The following is an 18,685-nucleotide window of genomic DNA, read 5'->3' as shown; positions in this document are numbered from 1 at the left end:
TTTCTTAAATTAAAAAAAATTTAGTCTTTATTTTTGAGAGGGAGAGAGAGAGACAGTGTGTGAGCAGGGGAGGGACAGAGAGAGACAGCTCAGGCTCCAGGCTCAGAGCCTGGCACAGGGCTGGAGCCCACTAACCGGGAAATCATGACCTGAGCGGTAGTCGGATGCTTAATGGACTGAGCCACCCAGGCGCCCCCATCCATGTTCACTCTGTGGAAGCTCTGGGCAGACCCTGGAGGAGGCACTTGCCTGCAAAAACAGCTTTGCTTTTAGGAAGGCATTAGTTCGTGGATTCATAAATTGTACAGAGGCTTTGGTTTCAACAACTAAGAAAATTATGTATGTGGTGAAGGACATGAGGAAAACCGGGAAAAGGAAACAGTTTGATACAAATGGATCGTCAGGTTGTACATAGTTTTTGTTCTGAAAAGTAATTTCTCTTACCACAGAAGACAGTGTTATTATAAGTAGTAAAGACTGAGAAAGTAGGTTTCAAAAGTTTAAGTTCCCAGAAAGCTTTGCACGAAAGGACAGGGCATGTCCAATGGAAGAAGTAATACATAACCTTCAAATTATAAGCTTAGTCACTGTCTTCCAGCAGAGAGAAATTAAGCACAAGGCTGACTGTCCGATGCTCCATCAGCAGACTAGTGAACTCACAGGTTCTCAGAATGTAGGGAACCAGGTTCAGCACTCAGATTTAAGAAACAATCAAGCTTAAAGGCACACTAAATATAACCCATACTAATGGATAATAATGGACAGGTTTTATTAAAAAATGCACATATTAAATCTTCACGAAACACTTTTTAAAAAGCTCTGTGCCTGACTGTTACCTCTGAAGGTCTTATGATATGCCGTTTGCCTCTTGGAGCTTCAAAAAAGAGTTGTTCTTTGGCACCCGAATTAACTTGCAATAATTTTCCTGGTATGATAGAACGAAGCAAAAAGACAATTAACATCTGCATTTATCTTTCTATTGTAAAGAGACAAGCATGGTTGCAACTATTTTGACTCATTGTTATCAGGCTCATAAATTAAGCAAATGAATGCTGGTTTATCCACAAGTACGCGTAAAAGGCAATTGCATGGCAGTGTAAAAATCCCAAAACTATGAATTTTTTAATGCGGGTCTCATAAAATCTGACCTTGCGCACCCCTCATAGAATCAAGCTTTCTAAGTTTTATTCTGTTGTAAAAGGAAGTACCTGTTTTTCAAAAGCTTGACAAAATCTAGGCTTTTTGCTCGTTTTTCTGGTTGCACAAATGTGTAGTAAAAGGAAACTGCTTTGGCAAGAATTATGGCATTAACAGTGAGGACCTTGTGGCAGGCATTCACATTTATCCAGTTCTAAATTCTAAATTTGTACTTTAAAGTTTAGAAATGGAAAGATAGGGACACATAAAACAACTTATAAATGCTTACCCTCTTCCCCTATCGTACTTGAAAAATTGCAAAGAAATCCAAGATTTTCCCGAACCAACATGTTGAGCAAAAACAGCCTTTTGGTCTGATTTAAATTAAAATCTAGGATTCACTCTGATTAATGTTGAAGAATAGATACCTTGATTCTCCTCCTTACATCTCACTGATCGTTTATGACTTGAAATTTAAATGACTCAAAAGATACACCCTCTAGCATTTTTAAATCATGGGACATTTCAAACCCATATAGAAGAAGAGTATTAAAAAACCCTACTCTCCAGTAAATGCTCAGTTTCAACAGTTATTAGCACATGGCAATCCTGTTTCATGAGCTTCCACTCAGGCCCTCACCCCAGATGATTCCGAAGCAAAGCTCAGATGTCCCAATACTTCACTGGTAAATAATTCAGTATATATTTACATCATTTCTTCCCCCCCCGCCCCACTCTCTTTTTTCCATATATGTAGTAGTCTTGAAATGTCTTTCTTGCAAAAATACTATCAAAGTAAGAACTTTGTGGCTTATATCATGGTCTTTAATATTTAAGTGGGTGCTACCTGGCTCTGAAATCTAGTTTGGCAAACTTTCAGAAGTTACAGGTCTATTTCTCGGTGAATAATTAAAAACGAGGCTAATTTTGTAACTGAAAACCTTAATTGTTTCTAATTTGCTGGGTTATAGTATGGTGATGAGAGGCCTCGGCTGTGAGGAGCAAGCGAATTTGAAAAGTTTCCTTTGAAATGCACACATTTCCCTGAATTTATGGCTGAACATATACAAACAAACAAACAAATGAGGTAGTTAAATTAGCTTTGGCTATTTAGTATTACAAGAAAATGAATAATCAATATTTCTCCAGTCAACTCAATAGACCTACCAAGTATCTTTTAGGATTCTCAAGAGTAAATGCAAATAACAAATCATCTGGAAAAAGGATTTAAGGATTCAGTGAAGACCATGAAAATGATTCAGTGGCTAATTTTAGGTGACTTCTGGCCATGAGATACTAAGAGAACTCAAAGAACTGTAATTTCCAGATAATCCCAACAATTCACTTTACACCAGCTTCAAAGATAGTATTTTAAAGAAAACTCCAAAATCATAATAGTTAAGTGAAGTACTTTCTGACTGCAAGATTATTAGAAGATCCGAACACAAGAGGCGAGCACCAGAAATGCTGTGCAGCACCAGAGATGCCCGTGGGGTGCCAACCTGGCTCATGCCACAACTTACCCCCACCTCAGGCTGGACCCCTGTGGTCGTGTTTGTCCTCTGGAGGAGGACGCTGACCCGGGAGGGTCCAGGCTGCAGATGGGAGTGGGCACTCAAATTCTCTTTCCTGGTAACTTAGCATCTGGGAGACTCAATCAGTGGGTGCCTGGCTGGGATAGGATGTGGACTTTGGAACTGAGGGTGGCTTGTGGGAGCAATGGAATGGGCCACGTGCAAATGAGTTAAGGAAAGTTGCCTGAGCAGAGACAGGGGCCGAAAGCAGACACCAGACCCAGGAGAGCAGTGGACTCTGAAATGAGCTGCTTCGCAGCAGGAGAGGAGAGAGGAGGGGAGAAGTGCCTGCTTGCTTTTCTGGTTCATTCCTAAAGCCAGTTCCTTAGGAGATGTTGCTTCTTGCTCTTAGATTCTATGAGCTATCCTTGTATCTTCCCAAATAACGTCATTCTTCACTATTATTTAGAATATTTAAGCTGAGTGGGTATGAGTTCCTTGCAACAAAGGATGCAAAGAAATTTTTTAAAATCACAGCTAGTCTTGTTAGGAAAGTGGAATTATGGGTATGATTCCCTGCCCCCCACCCCCCAACCCCCTACCATATTCTTTACTGCAGTTTTTTTTTTTTTCTTCAAGCACACAGGAAATATTTAGGTCACCAGTCTTTTTCTGCTGCCTCCGCTCTGTCATATAAGCACTGAAATATTCTGAGAACAGAAGCAAAGAGCAAAGAATCTATATAATCCATGTATAATTGCCATTTAGTAACAGTAACCCTATTCTTTCAGAATGCTCACATTTTTATTCACAAGAAACGTCTTCTCACAAGGAGGAAGAGAATCAGAAGAGCCAGATGTCCTTATTACTAAGCAGGTATAGGAAACCACACACCCGGCAGGTGTATAGAGCTTTATATAATCCACGAAATAATTCACACCCATTCTCCTAGTTGTTATATACCTTTTAAGTTAGAACAATTCCAAAATTCATACAAAATGTACCAAATGTATCAGATAATTTGCAATGAAAACGGGAATGAGAGTTCCATTAGGCTCAAACTGCTGACTGGACTTATAGTCCTGATATTTCTAGAAATAAACTGATATCGACTAGGAAATATTCTTCCATATTTTATCTCTCTCCACCTTTTTTTTTTTTTTCCCTTTCTCAAGCATTTTCTACAGGAGCTTTCATTCAGGGGCAGCTGACATTCCTGAAAAAGGCTGATGCGCTTTTTGGTTTCTTAGGACCGGTGGTTGCCATGGACACGAAAGGCTGTGCCATCCCCCACCCTTGACAAGCCAGCTGGCTCTGGCAAATGTGTTCACTATTTTTGACAAGATCAAAGGCATGAAATAGAACCCTGCTCCTCAGTTCTGCTCTCTGCCCTTGCTGGACCCTCAAGACCCTGCTGTGAGAAGCCAGGCTGGTGTTGAGGCAGCATGGCGCATTCCTGAGGTCAGCCACTTTGGGAAGTGGGATATCAGAATGAGAATACCAACGTGACACATACCTCATGGCAATCAAATTGGAGTTAAACCAGGGGAGGTCCATGGGCATACTTGCTCGGATTCTCCAGGTAATATAACTCCTCCCCGAGAATCAAAAGCATTCTATTTTCCTCTCCGTCCATAGAACACATTTGGTCTGACGTTCTCACCTGACAAAAGGGGCCACTTAGGACAGAGATGAGGTTGCTTTCCAAAGACCTTGGCCTCCTTACTCCCAGTGTCTTTTCTATCACCCTCAGCTCTGGTGGGACCACAGAAGCTGGCTTAGGGCAAAATTGTGGAAATAATGAGGTTTGTCCCTCTCCCTGCAAAGAGATGGCTCTACACCGAGGGCCTTTATATATAAAGACCATCGCCTCCATGATTGCAACCCACTGATCCTGGCCAATCTCCTGTTCTTTCCACGTAGGACTTACTCCTCTTTATAGCCCTACACAGGGCCTACACATGCGCAGGTTTAAAAAAAAAACCTCTCAAAATGCAAAGAAAAACCAAAATAAGATACCATGTCACACCGATCAGGATGGCTATTATAAAAAAGATCTCCCCCCAAACCAGAAAATGGCAAGTGTTGGTGAGGATGTAGAGCAAATGGAACACTTGTGCCCTGTTGGTAAGAATGTCAAGTGATCCAACAGCTGTGCAAAATAGTAATGGTGGCTCCTCAAGAAGTTAAAAATAGAATTATCATCAGATTCAGCAATTCCCTTTCTGGGTAGATGTCCCAAAAGAATTAAAAGCAGGGTCCAGTACACTCATGTTCATAGCAGCATTATGTACAATAACTAAAAGATGGAAACAACCCAAGGGTCCATCGATGGATGAGTAAACAAACTGTGGCATATACAAACAATGGAGTATTATTCAGCTTTAAAACGGAAGGAAAATAAACAAACAAGAGTTTCCTTTTTTTAATAAAAGAAGAGGGGGGGGGGGGGGGTGCCAGGGTGGCTCAGTCAGTTATATGCTCAGGTCATGATCGTGCAGTTTCGTGAGTTCAAGCCCCAGGTTGGGCTCTGTGTTGGCAGCACGGGAGCCTGGTTGGGGTTCTCTACCTCCCTCTGGCTCTGCCCCTCACCTACCTGCACCGTCTCTGTCTCTCTCAAAATAAATGAACAAACTTTAAAAAAAATTTAAAAAGGAAGGAAATTCTGACACATGCTACAATATGGATTAATCTCAAGGGCACTGTGTTAGGTGAAATAAATCAGTTACAAAAAGACAAATACTATATGATCCACTTACATGAAATACCTACAGCAGTCAAATTCATAGAGACATAAAATAGAATGGTGGTTAGCAGGGTCTGGGAGACGTGGAAAAGGGGAGTTACTGTCTGATGGGTATAGAGGTTCGGTTTACAGGAAGATTTATGGAAATGGATGGTGGTGAAGGCTGCCCAACTGTGTGAATGCAGTTAATGCCACTGAATTTTAAATGTCACTTAAAGATCGTTAGGATGGTACATTTTACGTGTATTTTACCAAAATTAAAACTAATGTAAAAGAGTCTTCCCAATTAAAATTTATTCTTGCTATGTCTTATTTTCTCTTATAAATAATATTTAACCTGTGAATAGGAACTGAGTTTAGCCTCCACTGACTACTGTCATGGGACTTCACAAGCTGTGCTATGTATTTTGTGGGTGTTGAACTGCCAACAAAACACACTATATTCTACAGATGCATAAGGCTGGTCCTCACTGTTCTAAATTCTCCTCCCAAGATGACATAAATAGGGATGTTAGCAAGAGAATTTACAGGGGGAAATCACTGTTTTTTTTTTTTTTAAAACAATAAAGCAGAGAACATCCAGGAAGTGGGGCTGAGAAGCAGCTGTCTCCCTCTGTCTGGCCTCAATGGTTCCTAGAGGACTCGCAGGCCACCAGAGTCCCGTTTGATCACAAATGCCAGCCTAAGCCCTCGGCACTGTGTCTGGCAGGGCTCTGACGTGAAAGTGAGAGGGACTTATCTGATCTCCCTCTGCCCTTGTTGGGACTTGCACCTCTTACAGTAAACAGCACGCTTTCTTCCATCTATTGCACTATATAAAGTGCCTGCGGGTTGGAAGCCTTAAATAAAGTCCAAATTCCAGTGCAGCAAGTAATTATACAGGAATACCTGCCTGGTAGTAGGATCAGTCTATGGCCAGTCCTTCAAGAAATACTTGAAATACAATATTCCGGCAACTCTGAAATAATCTCTCTTTGGTGGAGGATCTCAGCACCTCTTTCTCCTGGCTGATTTTAGTTGCTTTCCAACTCTAGATTACTCATCCTCCCCAAGATGGCAGAGGAACCCCTCCAGCCCCCTCTAAATCCTTCAGAGTTACCTAATGCCTCCGGGATAAAGGACAGTGCTCAGCTTCCTAGCAGGAGGTGAAGGTTCCTTTGCATCCTGTCCTGGTCTGTCTCTCCACATTCTTCTCTTCTTGCCTCAGCCACTCAATATTACTGTTTCTTAATTTCCCCTGTTTTTCCCACCTCCTTGTCTTGGCATGCCATATTCCTTCTGAGCCTGGAATGCTTGTCCCAGACTTCATCTGGTGAACTTCTGGTCACCTCAAGATCTCAGAGGTTGATCTCAAAGGACACTGCTTCCATGAGGCTCCATGGATTCCCCTGTGGTGAGCTCCTTCCTCAGAGACACCACTGTGCTTGGTGTTTTCCTACCAGAGTCAACTAAAACTCCTTTCAAAGCTGGGACCTGCCGATCCCTCAATGGCTACCCCATACTCTAATGTCAGCCAAGTCCCTGGGATGAGATTTAAAAGTGAATCCCCCCGATCAGAGGAAAACACTTCAACTCTCTGATCATAGGAAAAGGGTGGGGGAAGGATACCGTTTCTCAAGCAAACTTTGTTAAATTACTTCTCTCTTTAAACTATGTGCATGTAAAATTTTGATCACACTATAAACAACAATCAAAATAAATCTGAAAAAAAGAAAAAAAGTGACTCCCCCGGAGCAATGATGCTCCATCCTGGGAGCTGAATGCTGATGTGGCCCACTTAGAGGCCCCACACACCACTTCCCTGTGACACGCCATTTCTTGTCCCCATGTCCCACTATTTGGGTGTCTGTATTTTTCAAGCACAAGTATGTCTCCGCTGCTAAATTATAAACTCTTGTGGGGTACTACAGGAACTGTGTCTCACTTCTGAATCATCCATATTTCCTGACTTAAGACTTTGCACATGGGAGAAACTAGATTTGTCAACTAAATAGACAAATCCCCATGGCATCTGGGGGCATGACTTGGAGGAGGTAGTTGCTTTGGAGAGCAGGGTAACTTTAGGTGAGCTGAATGTAGCGTTCTACCTCTGCCAGAAGGTGAAAATTGCTGGAGACTTCTTGGGCAGTTCTCCGGGAGGTGGAGGATTGTTAGGAAAAGGGAAACCAGTAAGGAGGAGACTCAAGGCAAGGACACAGAACGCCAAACCCAAAGGTGAAGCAGTGGCTTGCTAGGGTAACAGAAGGCATCATGTATCTTTAATGGTCTTAAAACTCAATGGCTTAAATTAATAATAGTAGTAGTAGTGGTGGTGGTGGTGGTGGTGGTGGCGGCAGCGTGGTAAGAGTGGTAAGACAGAAAAACTGCAAAATGTTCACAACTGCAAAAGGTGCCCCTGGGTTGTAAAATTAAAGTTGTTTATATTTGTTGTGGGTTCTCCACTCTACTTTTCTCTAAAAGTCAACTGTTCTTCTCTCTGGAAACATGTATGAATGGATATTGACTTTTTTTTAAACAAAAATTATAGTTTGAAAGCCACAACATACTTTACCTCTAGAGTCCCAGTCAATATGTGTAATATAACTAGAAGCACCTTTACAGATGCCCACCCGTTTGCTTGTCAGTACATTGTAAATATCCACAAAGTTATCATGGGATGCCACGGCAAGGTATTTTCCTGTATCTAAAAAAAAAAACATGCAGTTAACTCCCAAAATTTTAGACAAGAATGTACTTCCAGGAACTTATTTCAATTGGGGAAAAGGTCAAGGAAGTATTTAAATAGTCCCTTTTATAAATTTTTGTCCCAATTTATTTTAGAAAGTTTCTGCTTTAATCTTCACCTTTTGAAAATTTAATATCAGAGATCATTTCTTTTCTGTGATGGAAGGAGACCATGTCTTCAACAGTGTCAGCATTTACGACCAGGAAACTGCCATCATTCAAGCCAACAGCTAAGGCTTTCCCATCAGGGGAGAAAGCACAGCATCTTCCTCCTACGAAAGGATCCACAAAGAACAGTTATTATCCAGGGTTCTTCTATCAAACAAACCCAACGCAGAGATGGAGAAATGTGCCTATGTGCAGTACGCATAGACATGTTATTGTGCCTTTAATGTTACTTGTGAGAAAAACTAAAAATTCCATAATTTAAAATATATCTTCCTGGGGCACCTGAGTGGCTGAGTTGGTTGAGCATCCGACTTCAGCTCAGGTCATCGTCTCACGGTTCATGGGTTCAAGCCCTGCGTTGGGCTCTGTGCTGACAGCTCAAAGCCTGGAGCCTCCTTCGGATTCTGTGTCTCCCTGTCTATGTCCCTTCCCCATTCACAGTCTGTCTCTCTGTCTCTCAAAAATAAACATTAAAAAAATATGTATCTCCCCTTCAAATCCAAGGACAATGATCCAAATGCTAAAAAACAGAACAAAACGACACATTTCCCTTTCTTTGAGGTTTATCCATTCGTTTCTTACTACTTGAATACCTGGGTTTTTCAAAAGACACATGGAGTGAATGGATGAAAGGAGTAAAAGATTAAGAAAACCAGTCTCTCTGCTCCCAAGAAAAGAGATACTTATGAATGGGAATTCTGGAGTTCAATTTCTGGAAGCCGTTTTTTGGATATCATGATTTACACACAAAACTTGCTTCAGAGACTTGTGGATCTTGCAGTCACTTCAAGTCTCTAATCCATGGATCATAATGCATGACTCAAGAGGTAGAAGATTTGATCCTGCTCTTCTGTGTGGACAACACTCCCTCAAGAGGTGTCTATGAAACTGAACAGTATGGGCTGACAGGGCTCCGTGAGCAATGTTTTCTACTGCTTTCTGCAGGGTCATACGGGGACATTTCTGAATGAGTGTGGACTCTGTTGGGAGGGAGTGTTTAATAGGAATCCTAATTAATAGTCTCCCCCTGCCCCCCGCACCTAGTTAAGCATCTGACTTCAGCTCAGGTCATGATCTCATGGTTTATGGGTTCGAGCCCTGCATCAGGCTCTGTGCTGACAGCTCAGAGCTGGGAGCCTGCTTCGGATTCTGCATCTCGCTCTCTCCCTCTGCCCCTCCCCAGCTTGCACTCTGTCTCTCTCCCTCAAAAATAATAAATATTTTTTAAAAAAAGAATAGGGCCCCCCTACCTTACTATCAAGACTTTGGTAAGCACAACTCTGGAGATGGGACAGTCACACAGCCTTGTGCTAAGGCATTCCAAACTCAGCTTCCACATGCTCCCTTCCATCACTGTTCATGGTATGCGGAAAGCTGTGTTATACCTGTAGCTTCAAATTGTCTCATCTAAATTATATCTTCATTCATTCCCTCAGTTAGTAACAAGTTATTTATGTACTATGAGTCATGCATGGTGCTAGGGGCAAGAGGACAAAGGCAAGCCTGCCCTTGAGGAGAGTCATCAAGATTAGCTTAACCATATATTTTATTGTATAAACCACGGCACTTCTCAGAGTGAAAGGGAGAGCTATTAATAATTACACAGGGACAAGCGTTGTAAACTGGGTTGAATGGTCAGCCCATCTAAGATATGTTAGTAGATGTTCTCTTGAACTAATATTTAACCTAGTGAATAAAGGCCACTGTCTGATGTTGAAGTCACTCCCAAGGAGGTCTTGGTATATCTTCTTCCCAATATAAATTAGTGGTCCAATGATTCAATTGAGTAACGGTTTAAGAGCATGGGCTTTGGACTCAGACCTGGGTTTGAATCCTGGCTCCGCCACTTTCTAAGGCCCACAAGTTGACTGTAAAGAGAGGCAACAGTATGGCAGAGAAAAACAGCCTCATGTAGTAGCCACAGGTGTGCTTTCTGAAGCCATGCTGCCTGGGTTGGAATTCAGTTCCATCACCTACTAGCTGTACAATTTCAGGCAAACAACGTAAAGTTCTCTGTGCCTCCATCTCCTTATCCCTAAGTGATAATAATGGCCTCACTCCTTAGGTTCCCATGAAGACCAAAGGCAAATTGCTAGTAGTCAGGTGGCTCAACAATATTAGCCACCATCATTACTGTTACTATCGTCTTGACATCTTTTCTCATGTTATCCCCCTACAGTACATTCTCCACGTCTCTCTACTTGTTAAACTACCTGGTATACATATTTTAGGGCCAGACCCCAATCACATGCTTTCCTGAGAACTTTTACAAACCCTCTGAGCCTCATCTCTCCTCCCTGAGAAGCTGTCCCTGGCAACAGGCCTTCCTCTGAGCTCCCTAACACCTTGTTTGTGCCAGACATCTTTCACTGGTCTCTCCACATCCATGTTCCACCCTGCTCTGTGCTGTCTGTGGGCCTGCATAGATTACAGCAACGGGTTCCCTTGCCTCCTGGCTTTTGATTGCATTTGGGTGAGGGAGAGCATAGACAGGAGGCTTATGGGGGTGGGGGGAATGGGAAAATAAGGAAGAGCAGGGGGCTCGGGGTATGCACTCCCCTAGCAGCCTCCCGGTGGGCCTACTGCACGCTGGCTGTGTCCCTGAGCCGATGGATCGCCCTAGTTCCGTCACACACCTCTAACTTTCAGGTCCCGGCGCTGCTCTCTCCTCTTGCCCCTCAGGCCCAGGCCTGGTGAAGGCACCTGGCTGTTACTGGCTGCACGCTGCTGCACTATCCCTGGTCATTTCTCACCACGCTGCCCGCTCCTCTAACAAATGGTCTCCTTTTTAGACTCTCCTCAAATTGCCCTATTTGAATGGACCATCTGTTGCTGGGACTCTCTTCAAATCTCGCCCAGCTCTGACACTATAGATGGGACCATTCACCACGGGATCCCAGTACCTGATACATAGCTGCTACTCAGTAACTTGTACTTCCCGGCATACCTCTTTGTTCCAGTGCACATAGGTGTTAAATACAGATTTACACGGTTTTTGATATTAACTCTTTTTTTTTTTTTTAAATAAAACTGACTTCTGTCTTCCAGTAACAAAATCAGTTCTTAGAGACTGTTAGACATAAAGACAAACAGCATTTCTGAAAAGCTGAGGTATTTCAACAGATTTCCAAAGCTCTCCATGAGAAGAAGAAGGACATATTGCCCCCAGGTGGCAAATGTCTGCGTAATGCAAGGGAAATGAAGGAAATAATAGAGGAGGCCAGCCTTCTGGAATTTATGTCTGTAGCAAAGAACATCGAATTCCCATTACCTTGCAGACTTGGGAGGCATGTGACAGGCGCACTCAGGAAATATTACTTGAGCGAATGAACGAACACACCACACTTTGTGGTTTGTAAATACTTTTACAGATGTGTAAGGCGAGAGCAAGTACCTTTTTTGAGCTTTCGCACTGCCAGCATACGGTGCTGGGAGGATAATTCCCAGATCCGGAGTGTTTTATCATCGCTCACAGTCGCACAGATGGGCAGGAGCGGGTGAGCTGCGAGCCCCCACACTTCTCCTTCCATGTGCCCCTGTGGGAGAGGCAACAAGGGAGTGTAAACCCGGTTCACGCTTCCTGGCTTGCCCTTCTGTAGCACTGGGCTGTATACCCAGCCCGAGGGGGTCTTACGCAGGTTCAAATAGGAACAAACACAGTTTGAGCTTCCTTGAGCCAAAATGAAGGCACCATATACTTTATTTTTTTTTTCATTTGAACTTGAGTTGGAAGCCGGGCCTTCATGATGCTGAAGTATTCATTTGTAAAGCAAAACATGGACTCATTGCTCATAAGCTTTGTTCATAGGATGCCAACATCTTTCCTTTTAGAAACATCTGTGTGCATTGGGGCGCCTGGGTGGCTTAGTCGGTTAAACGTCTGACTTTCGCTTAGGTCATGATCTCGCGGTTCGTGGGTTCGAGCCCCGCGTCGGGCTCTGTGCTGACTGCCAGCTCAGAGCCTGGAGCCTGTTTCAGTCTGTGACTCCCTCTCTCTCTGACCCTCCCCTGCTCACGCTGTCTCTCTCTCTCCTAGAAATAAATTAAAATATTAAAAATAAAAAAAGAAACATCTGGGTGAATAAATAAATGCCATCATTTTATCCTCTTACGTGAGACGGAGTTAACACAGTATATATAGGTGTACACATACTTGTAAAACAGCTTGATCGTGATGTAAAACACCTTTTTCAATAAACTCATTATCGCTATCAGAGCAATATTCTTGTTCATTTAATTCCATTTTAGTCCTGTGAATGCACAGTATTTGGCAAAACAAAAGTAAAGAGAGCTCAGTTTTCAAATCAGGTGTCCTGGGAATGACTCAAGTTCAGTGTCTGCTTAGACATTATTCTATTCAGTGTGTATCAGAAAACTGAAAGGTGCTTAATAGGCATTGGACCAATTCTATATACCTATATCTTATCACAAACACACCTAACTGGATTAGAAAGGAGATAAAACCATTTTACAAATGAACAATTAGGAAGAAAATGACTCTGATTCCTACAATTTATTACTCGATAAAGCAGTGCAGAGAATAGATTAGTGCACAGAACAATAAAAGAGACCATACTGTTCACTGAATTTCTGCTTTTAGTGGCTAATTATAAAAAGGCTTTGCTTACTAAAGAAAAAAGGAAAACCACACTAAAGAAAAAAGGCATTTGAAAGGTGTTTGTACTTGGAATCCTTCAGGGAACAGGTGGCTTTCCAAAGAGAAACTGGACGATTCTGGTTTAACAGGGAAACTGTTTGAGCAAAACAGTAATTCGGCAGAAGATAACAAAGTTCCAAATGGAGCTGACATTCAGCTATCTGAGAAGGGCCTAAAAGTGAATTTATTGCAACTGGAGCACCTCACATTCCTAGTTTTCTTGTTTTCCTCCCTTCAGATGTCTCCCACCCCAAAGGTCATGGTCAGAGGATGGGTCAGGTATCAAACCCGGTTTCCCCCCCAGAATGGATCTGCTTGGAGCCATTTCACAGATCAAGTTCCTTTTACATTTGGCTTGAGAGGACAGGGCAGACTTCTGAGATCCTTTTCACCCACTGCCTCATATATTTACTTAGACATCGTATTTACCTAATCTAACAGGATTAAGTTTCTGTATAACATAGGAATGGATAACGAGCAAGACAGGCTGGAAGTACCTCAAGTGGCAGAGGAATGGGCTTGGAATCTTACCTTCCTCCTATTTACTACCCATAAAGCTGGTCGTAAATAGCTGCATAATTCAGAGTTGGTTATATTTAAAGAATATACAATGGGAATTTTCAGAATTCATCTCCTATCACTTCTCTCTTCCAACCCAGCCTGCTTTCTCTTAAAAAATAAGGAAGCTATTTCAAGTGACACTGAGTTGCCATGCTAAAGAAACTGGCAAAGTGGTTCTGATATCTCCCCACAGCAGAGTAGCTGATGGTCTTAATCATGCTGCCTGTTCCTTAACTTTCCCTCAGTGTCCAACCTCTCTCGGAGCAGGGCTGTGAGCCTTGGGGGATAGGAAGCCCTATTCCACCATGCACAGCATGCAGCACAAGGCTGATCTCAGCAGAAGCCCAACAAGCACTGATTGAATTGAACTTCTTAGCTCTGCTTAGGAGGAAATGGCGAAGGAGTGATAGACAAACAGAGGAAAGAGAGATGCTGACAGAAAAGGAAAAGAATGGTACAAGTGTAAAGAGACAAGATGGTGGTAACCAACATTTTTACTCAAGGTTCTACCAACTCTACTGCCTGCCCACAGCTCAGGGGGCCATGCCCTCTGCGCGGCTCTCTGGAAGTCTTCACGCTAAGAGACATTTGGAGAAGAGCCCAGTGTAGTGAAAAAGGAAAGGCTCTGGTATCTGACAAACCTTGGTTTGAAATCCAGCTCCACGGTTCTTAGCACATGGCTGTGGACACTTTATTGGGTGGTGGGTTCCTCATCTATAAAACGGTATCAACTGAGCAAATCCATTGAGAAAAAGAAATTCTGCACAACAGTATTGCTTGACACATAGTAGGTACTGAATAAATGGCACTTGTGGCTGTTTTTATTATTAGAGCAACAAAAACAAATAGGGGAAAGAACAGACTTATGGAGAATGGAAAAGCTAAAAGCTTTCATTTTCAAGTTTAAAACGTATTTAAACAAAATGAGCTCAACTATTATATTTTTTAAATTAGAAAGCAGAATTTAAATCTTACAGTATTGTTTAAATCATATTATAGTATGGGTTTGAAAAACAGTATTTAACAATATAGCATGTGTGCAAACAAGTTGAAGTCTCAAACACTCAGGGATTAGAAAGAAATAATCACTTTTCAGTAAAATTCAGTAAGAAGTCGTGGCCAGAAAGAAAAAGAGATTTGTTTGGAAGGAAACAACAGATTCAAGAGCAGCTGGAGAAATGAGAAGTCACACCTGTGGAAGGACCTCCAGCACATTTTCAATCCTGTCTCCCTGGCACAATCAGTGACAAAGCTTTGGAGGTTTGCTTTTAACACACAATTCTTTTTCAAATACATTCTTATTCAGGATATCCTGAGTGAGGTTTGGATACATGCATTTTTAAAAACCTCACAGTGTTCTGAATCATGGTATGTGTGCAGACCGGTTCCCAGGTGTGCAAATCAGAGAGCTGCTCTCAATGGGATTTTGGGGTTCATCTCCAACAGAGCAAACTTGTAGGAGGAGACAGTGCTCCTCCATCGGACCCACAGAAGTCCTGAAACTTAGATAATCACTGTGTATTTTTTTTCACTCCAACTTCTGAATGTACCCCCCACCCTCTTCCTTGGGCCTCTTCCGCCTATAAATAAAGTCCATCTATCACCAAATTGGGCAGGACTATCTGTCACCTCCATACACTCCCATCCCCTCAGGATTTTTTTCACTTCATTGATCTTTGAAGACTCTGTTGATATTTATTTTAATGTGATTTTATCTGAGTATAATTCTTGAGGGGAGAGGGAGGGTAAGAAGTACTTCATGCATTTATATGAATCAAGGCTGAGACTAGAATGAGGCACAAAATCTAAGAAGACATTTCCAGATTTGTTGTGAGTAGAGAAAATAATTTTTCCTGATAGTTTTCTGGATTGAGATATTGAGAAGAAATATGAAAAAGCCTCATCCATACCTGGACTTGATTTAGACAATGAGGTTATGGACTCTGAACAGATATTGTAATGGGATAACACTCTTGGGGACCCTAGGGGAGGGAAATGTACTCTGCATGTGGTAGGAACAGTAATAATCGGTGACCAGATGGAAGAATGTAATGGACACATTCATGAGGTGACCCTCATGATTCTCCTGGTTTCCACTCTGTGTAATCACCATCTTTTGAGTATAGAATGACCTGTAGCTATTTGCCAACCAATAAAATATGGCAAAGGGCATGGATGTTCAAGATTACATGTATTTGATGATGTGATTATGTCATATAAGAATGCATTGCCTATTTTTTTTTCTCTTGCCTTTGGTGGCCTCAAAGAAGCCATGTTGGGGAATCCCATGTGGCAAAGAACTGTGTGCAGCCTCTAAGAGCTGAAGGTGGCCTCTGGCCAACAGCCAACAAGAAATGGAACACTCATGGGGCAGCTGGATGGCTCAGTAGGTTAAGCATCTGACTTTGGCTCATGTCATGATCTCATGACTCTCACAGCTCAGAGCCTGGAGCCTGTGTCTCCCTCTCTCTCTCTGCCCTCCCCCACTTGCACTTTATCTCAAAAATAAAGGAGCATTTAAAAAAATTTTTAAGAAATGGAGCCCTCTGTCCTACAACTACAAGGAAGTGAATTCTGCCAACAACCTGAGTGATCCTGGAGGTAGATCCTTCCTCTGGGGGACCTCAGAAAAGACTACAGTTCTTTACTGTAGCCTTGTGAAACTTTAAGCAGAGGGCCCAGTTAAGCCATGCTCAAACTCCTGACCCACAAAAACTTTCAGATAATAAGCAGGTATTGTTTTAAGCTGCTAAATTTGTGGCAATTCATTATACAGCAGTAGGTAATTAACAGAGCAGTTGCACAACCCTGAGACTGAGTACCTACTTACACACTTCACCCTAAGTGGCCCCCTCGCCTCACCCTAGCCCTGGTCTGACAAGAACTGTGCTTTAGAAGCTGTAAACAGTACCTGAATGAGCAGCGTCATTGGGCCACTTTTATCAATTTCCAGGATCTCCCCATTTTTTGTTCCCACCAGGATATGTCCATGTCCCAAAGTGATGGCACGAATTGAAGGGTTATCTTCCAAAAGCAAGCCTGAGGGGGGAGATACTGTACTTAATATTGCAAATATTGTATTTGGCAGAACAACAACAGCAAGCCTGGTTATTATATACACTCTGTCTTTGTACTTCAAAAGCATATACTACGCAATCCTACTTGATATTTCTACCAGGGGCCAAGAGCTCTCTCTAAATGCAGAAGAAGAGAACTGATTTGGAAATGGTTGTCCAAGAACGTTGGTACCATCTTGTCCATTCCTACGAAAAGAAAGATTCCTATTATGTATTCGGGTGTGGTACCTTTTGAGCTGGTTGACAATGCTGCTCTTTTAATGGCATAAGTCTTCAAGCATCTTTCAAACATATCATCCCAGAGCTCCACAATTCCATCCTTTCCACCCGTTACAAAACCCTGCAAAGACACATGGGTAGAACTAAATATACATCAAAATGACAAGTTACCCACCCGGCCTCAAAATGTTCCCCCTGGGGAAAAGCAGCTTTGTCTGCATTTTCTTCCTAAGTAGAGAAGACTGACAAACATGATAACATAGGATATTCATGTAATATTGGCTGGAAGCACCTCTCCCCTGCTTCTGTAGCAGATAAAGCACATTCTCACTGTGTTTTCTTCACACTTTCCTCAGACCTTTGGTTGGCACCTGATACCCTGGGTCATGGATGGCCCTGCTTCAATGTGGGTGCCTGGGGAACAGGACCAGCCTCAAAGCCTGGCAGAGCTTCTGGTATCTCATCTATTCCCACCGAATGAATTGGAATTAATGTCATAATTAAAAATTACTAAAAATGTAATTTTTAAATTAAACATTTTCTTCCAGGAGAGAACACCATTATTTATTAAGAGTAACTTAAGCAGTTCACGTAACAAAACTATCCTTTTTTGTTCAATGGGCATCAATTTCCAGATTAATTTTTAAAACTTGGAAAGTAAAATGCCTAACATACTAGGTTTTTTTGTTTTCGTCTTTTGTTTGTGTTTGTGTTTTGTTTTGTTTTTACTGAACAGTGACTTTTATTTTTGTTCTAAACTTATGATTCCTTGGCTTTATTAGTTTTCCTTTCTGGCAGATTATGTATACCAAACGGCTCTTAGGAAAACCCTTTTTTTCAGATGAAAAATACTGAGTATTTCATTGTTCTCTTGGAGACTTTTAGTTAACTTTATTTCAGTGAAGTTCACATGGAAATAATATTTTAAAGTTTTTTACATTAAATGCCTGTATTTTCATTACAGGTTTGTAGGGAAGATTTAATTCCCAAATTAAATTTAAAGCCTGTATATTATACTGTGTCATCCTCATCTTTTCTATGTTTCAGGTTAACTTACCAAGCAATAAAAGAGTTTAAACAAGTTATAGAACATCAACCTTTAGACCTACTCAAGTTTTGCATTCTTCCTTAATCTTGTCCAATGTGCAATTTCACCCAAAATAATTTGCCATTAAGAAACAGCTTAACCACTAAAACAACCATTATAGCTGCACATCTAACAAGAACCTACTTCTACCCAGATTAGAAGTTCCTACCTGGGAACAGGTAAATGCAAAATGAGGCTTGGCTTAGTTAGGTTTGTTGGGTGGCCTACACTGTTTGGAGGTCAGAGAATACCAATAAATTGGTACCACCAGCAAACTGGCAGTGAATAAAAAATGGATTTTTCTGGAAAATTGGTTGAATAAAGTATTTTAGCAGTACTGATGGTGTGATCTTTCTTAAAAACAAACAAACATACATACATACATACAAAAACACCATAAGGCAGGAAGGTAGCTGGACAGGCCAGGACAAAGATGAATGTAAGTGAAAATACAGTGATGTGATGATTAATTCTGTGTCATCTTGACTGGTCAGAGGGTGCTCTGATCAAGTATTGTTTCTGTATTTATCTGTGAGTGTATTTCCAGAAGAGAGTAGTAATTGAATTGGTAGGCTCAATAAAGTAGATGGCCCTCCTCAATGTGGGTGAGCATCATCCAATTTTTTGAGACCCCAAATAGAAAAGGCAAAGGAAGGAGGAATTCATCCCTGTTCTTCCTGTCTCACTGATTGAGCTGGATCACTGCATCTTTTCCCACCCTCAGACAGACTTAAACCACTGGCATCCCTGGTTGTCTGGCCTGTGGACTTGCTGTGCATCACACCACCAGCTTTC

The 18,685-nt window shown here is 41.9% G+C and overlaps 1 protein-coding gene across 1 annotated transcript in view; it reads right to left on the bottom strand.

Moving 5' to 3' along the window:
• The window catches only part of EML6 (EMAP like 6), a 273,438-nt gene that overhangs the window by 55,784 nt on the left and 198,969 nt on the right, over positions 1-18,685 (bottom strand). The window contains exons 19-24 of the mRNA XM_077772351.1: positions 16,813-16,924; positions 16,419-16,546; positions 11,684-11,825; positions 8,241-8,393; positions 7,949-8,080; positions 837-925 (exon numbers count right to left, since the gene is read on the bottom strand). Of these exons, the coding sequence (XP_077628477.1) occupies positions 837-925; positions 7,949-8,080; positions 8,241-8,393; positions 11,684-11,825; positions 16,419-16,546; positions 16,813-16,924 (756 nt within the window). The remainder of the gene's footprint in view (positions 1-836; positions 926-7,948; positions 8,081-8,240; positions 8,394-11,683; positions 11,826-16,418; positions 16,547-16,812; positions 16,925-18,685) is intronic.

Source organism: Crocuta crocuta, unplaced genomic scaffold, assembly GCF_008692635.1.
Source record: "Crocuta crocuta isolate KB4526 unplaced genomic scaffold, BGI_CrCroc_1.0 scaffold830, whole genome shotgun sequence".
NCBI lineage: Eukaryota > Metazoa > Chordata > Mammalia > Carnivora > Hyaenidae > Crocuta > Crocuta crocuta.
The sequence above is the reverse complement of the archived record's forward strand: the minus strand, read 5'-3'. Positions and strand labels throughout refer to the sequence as shown.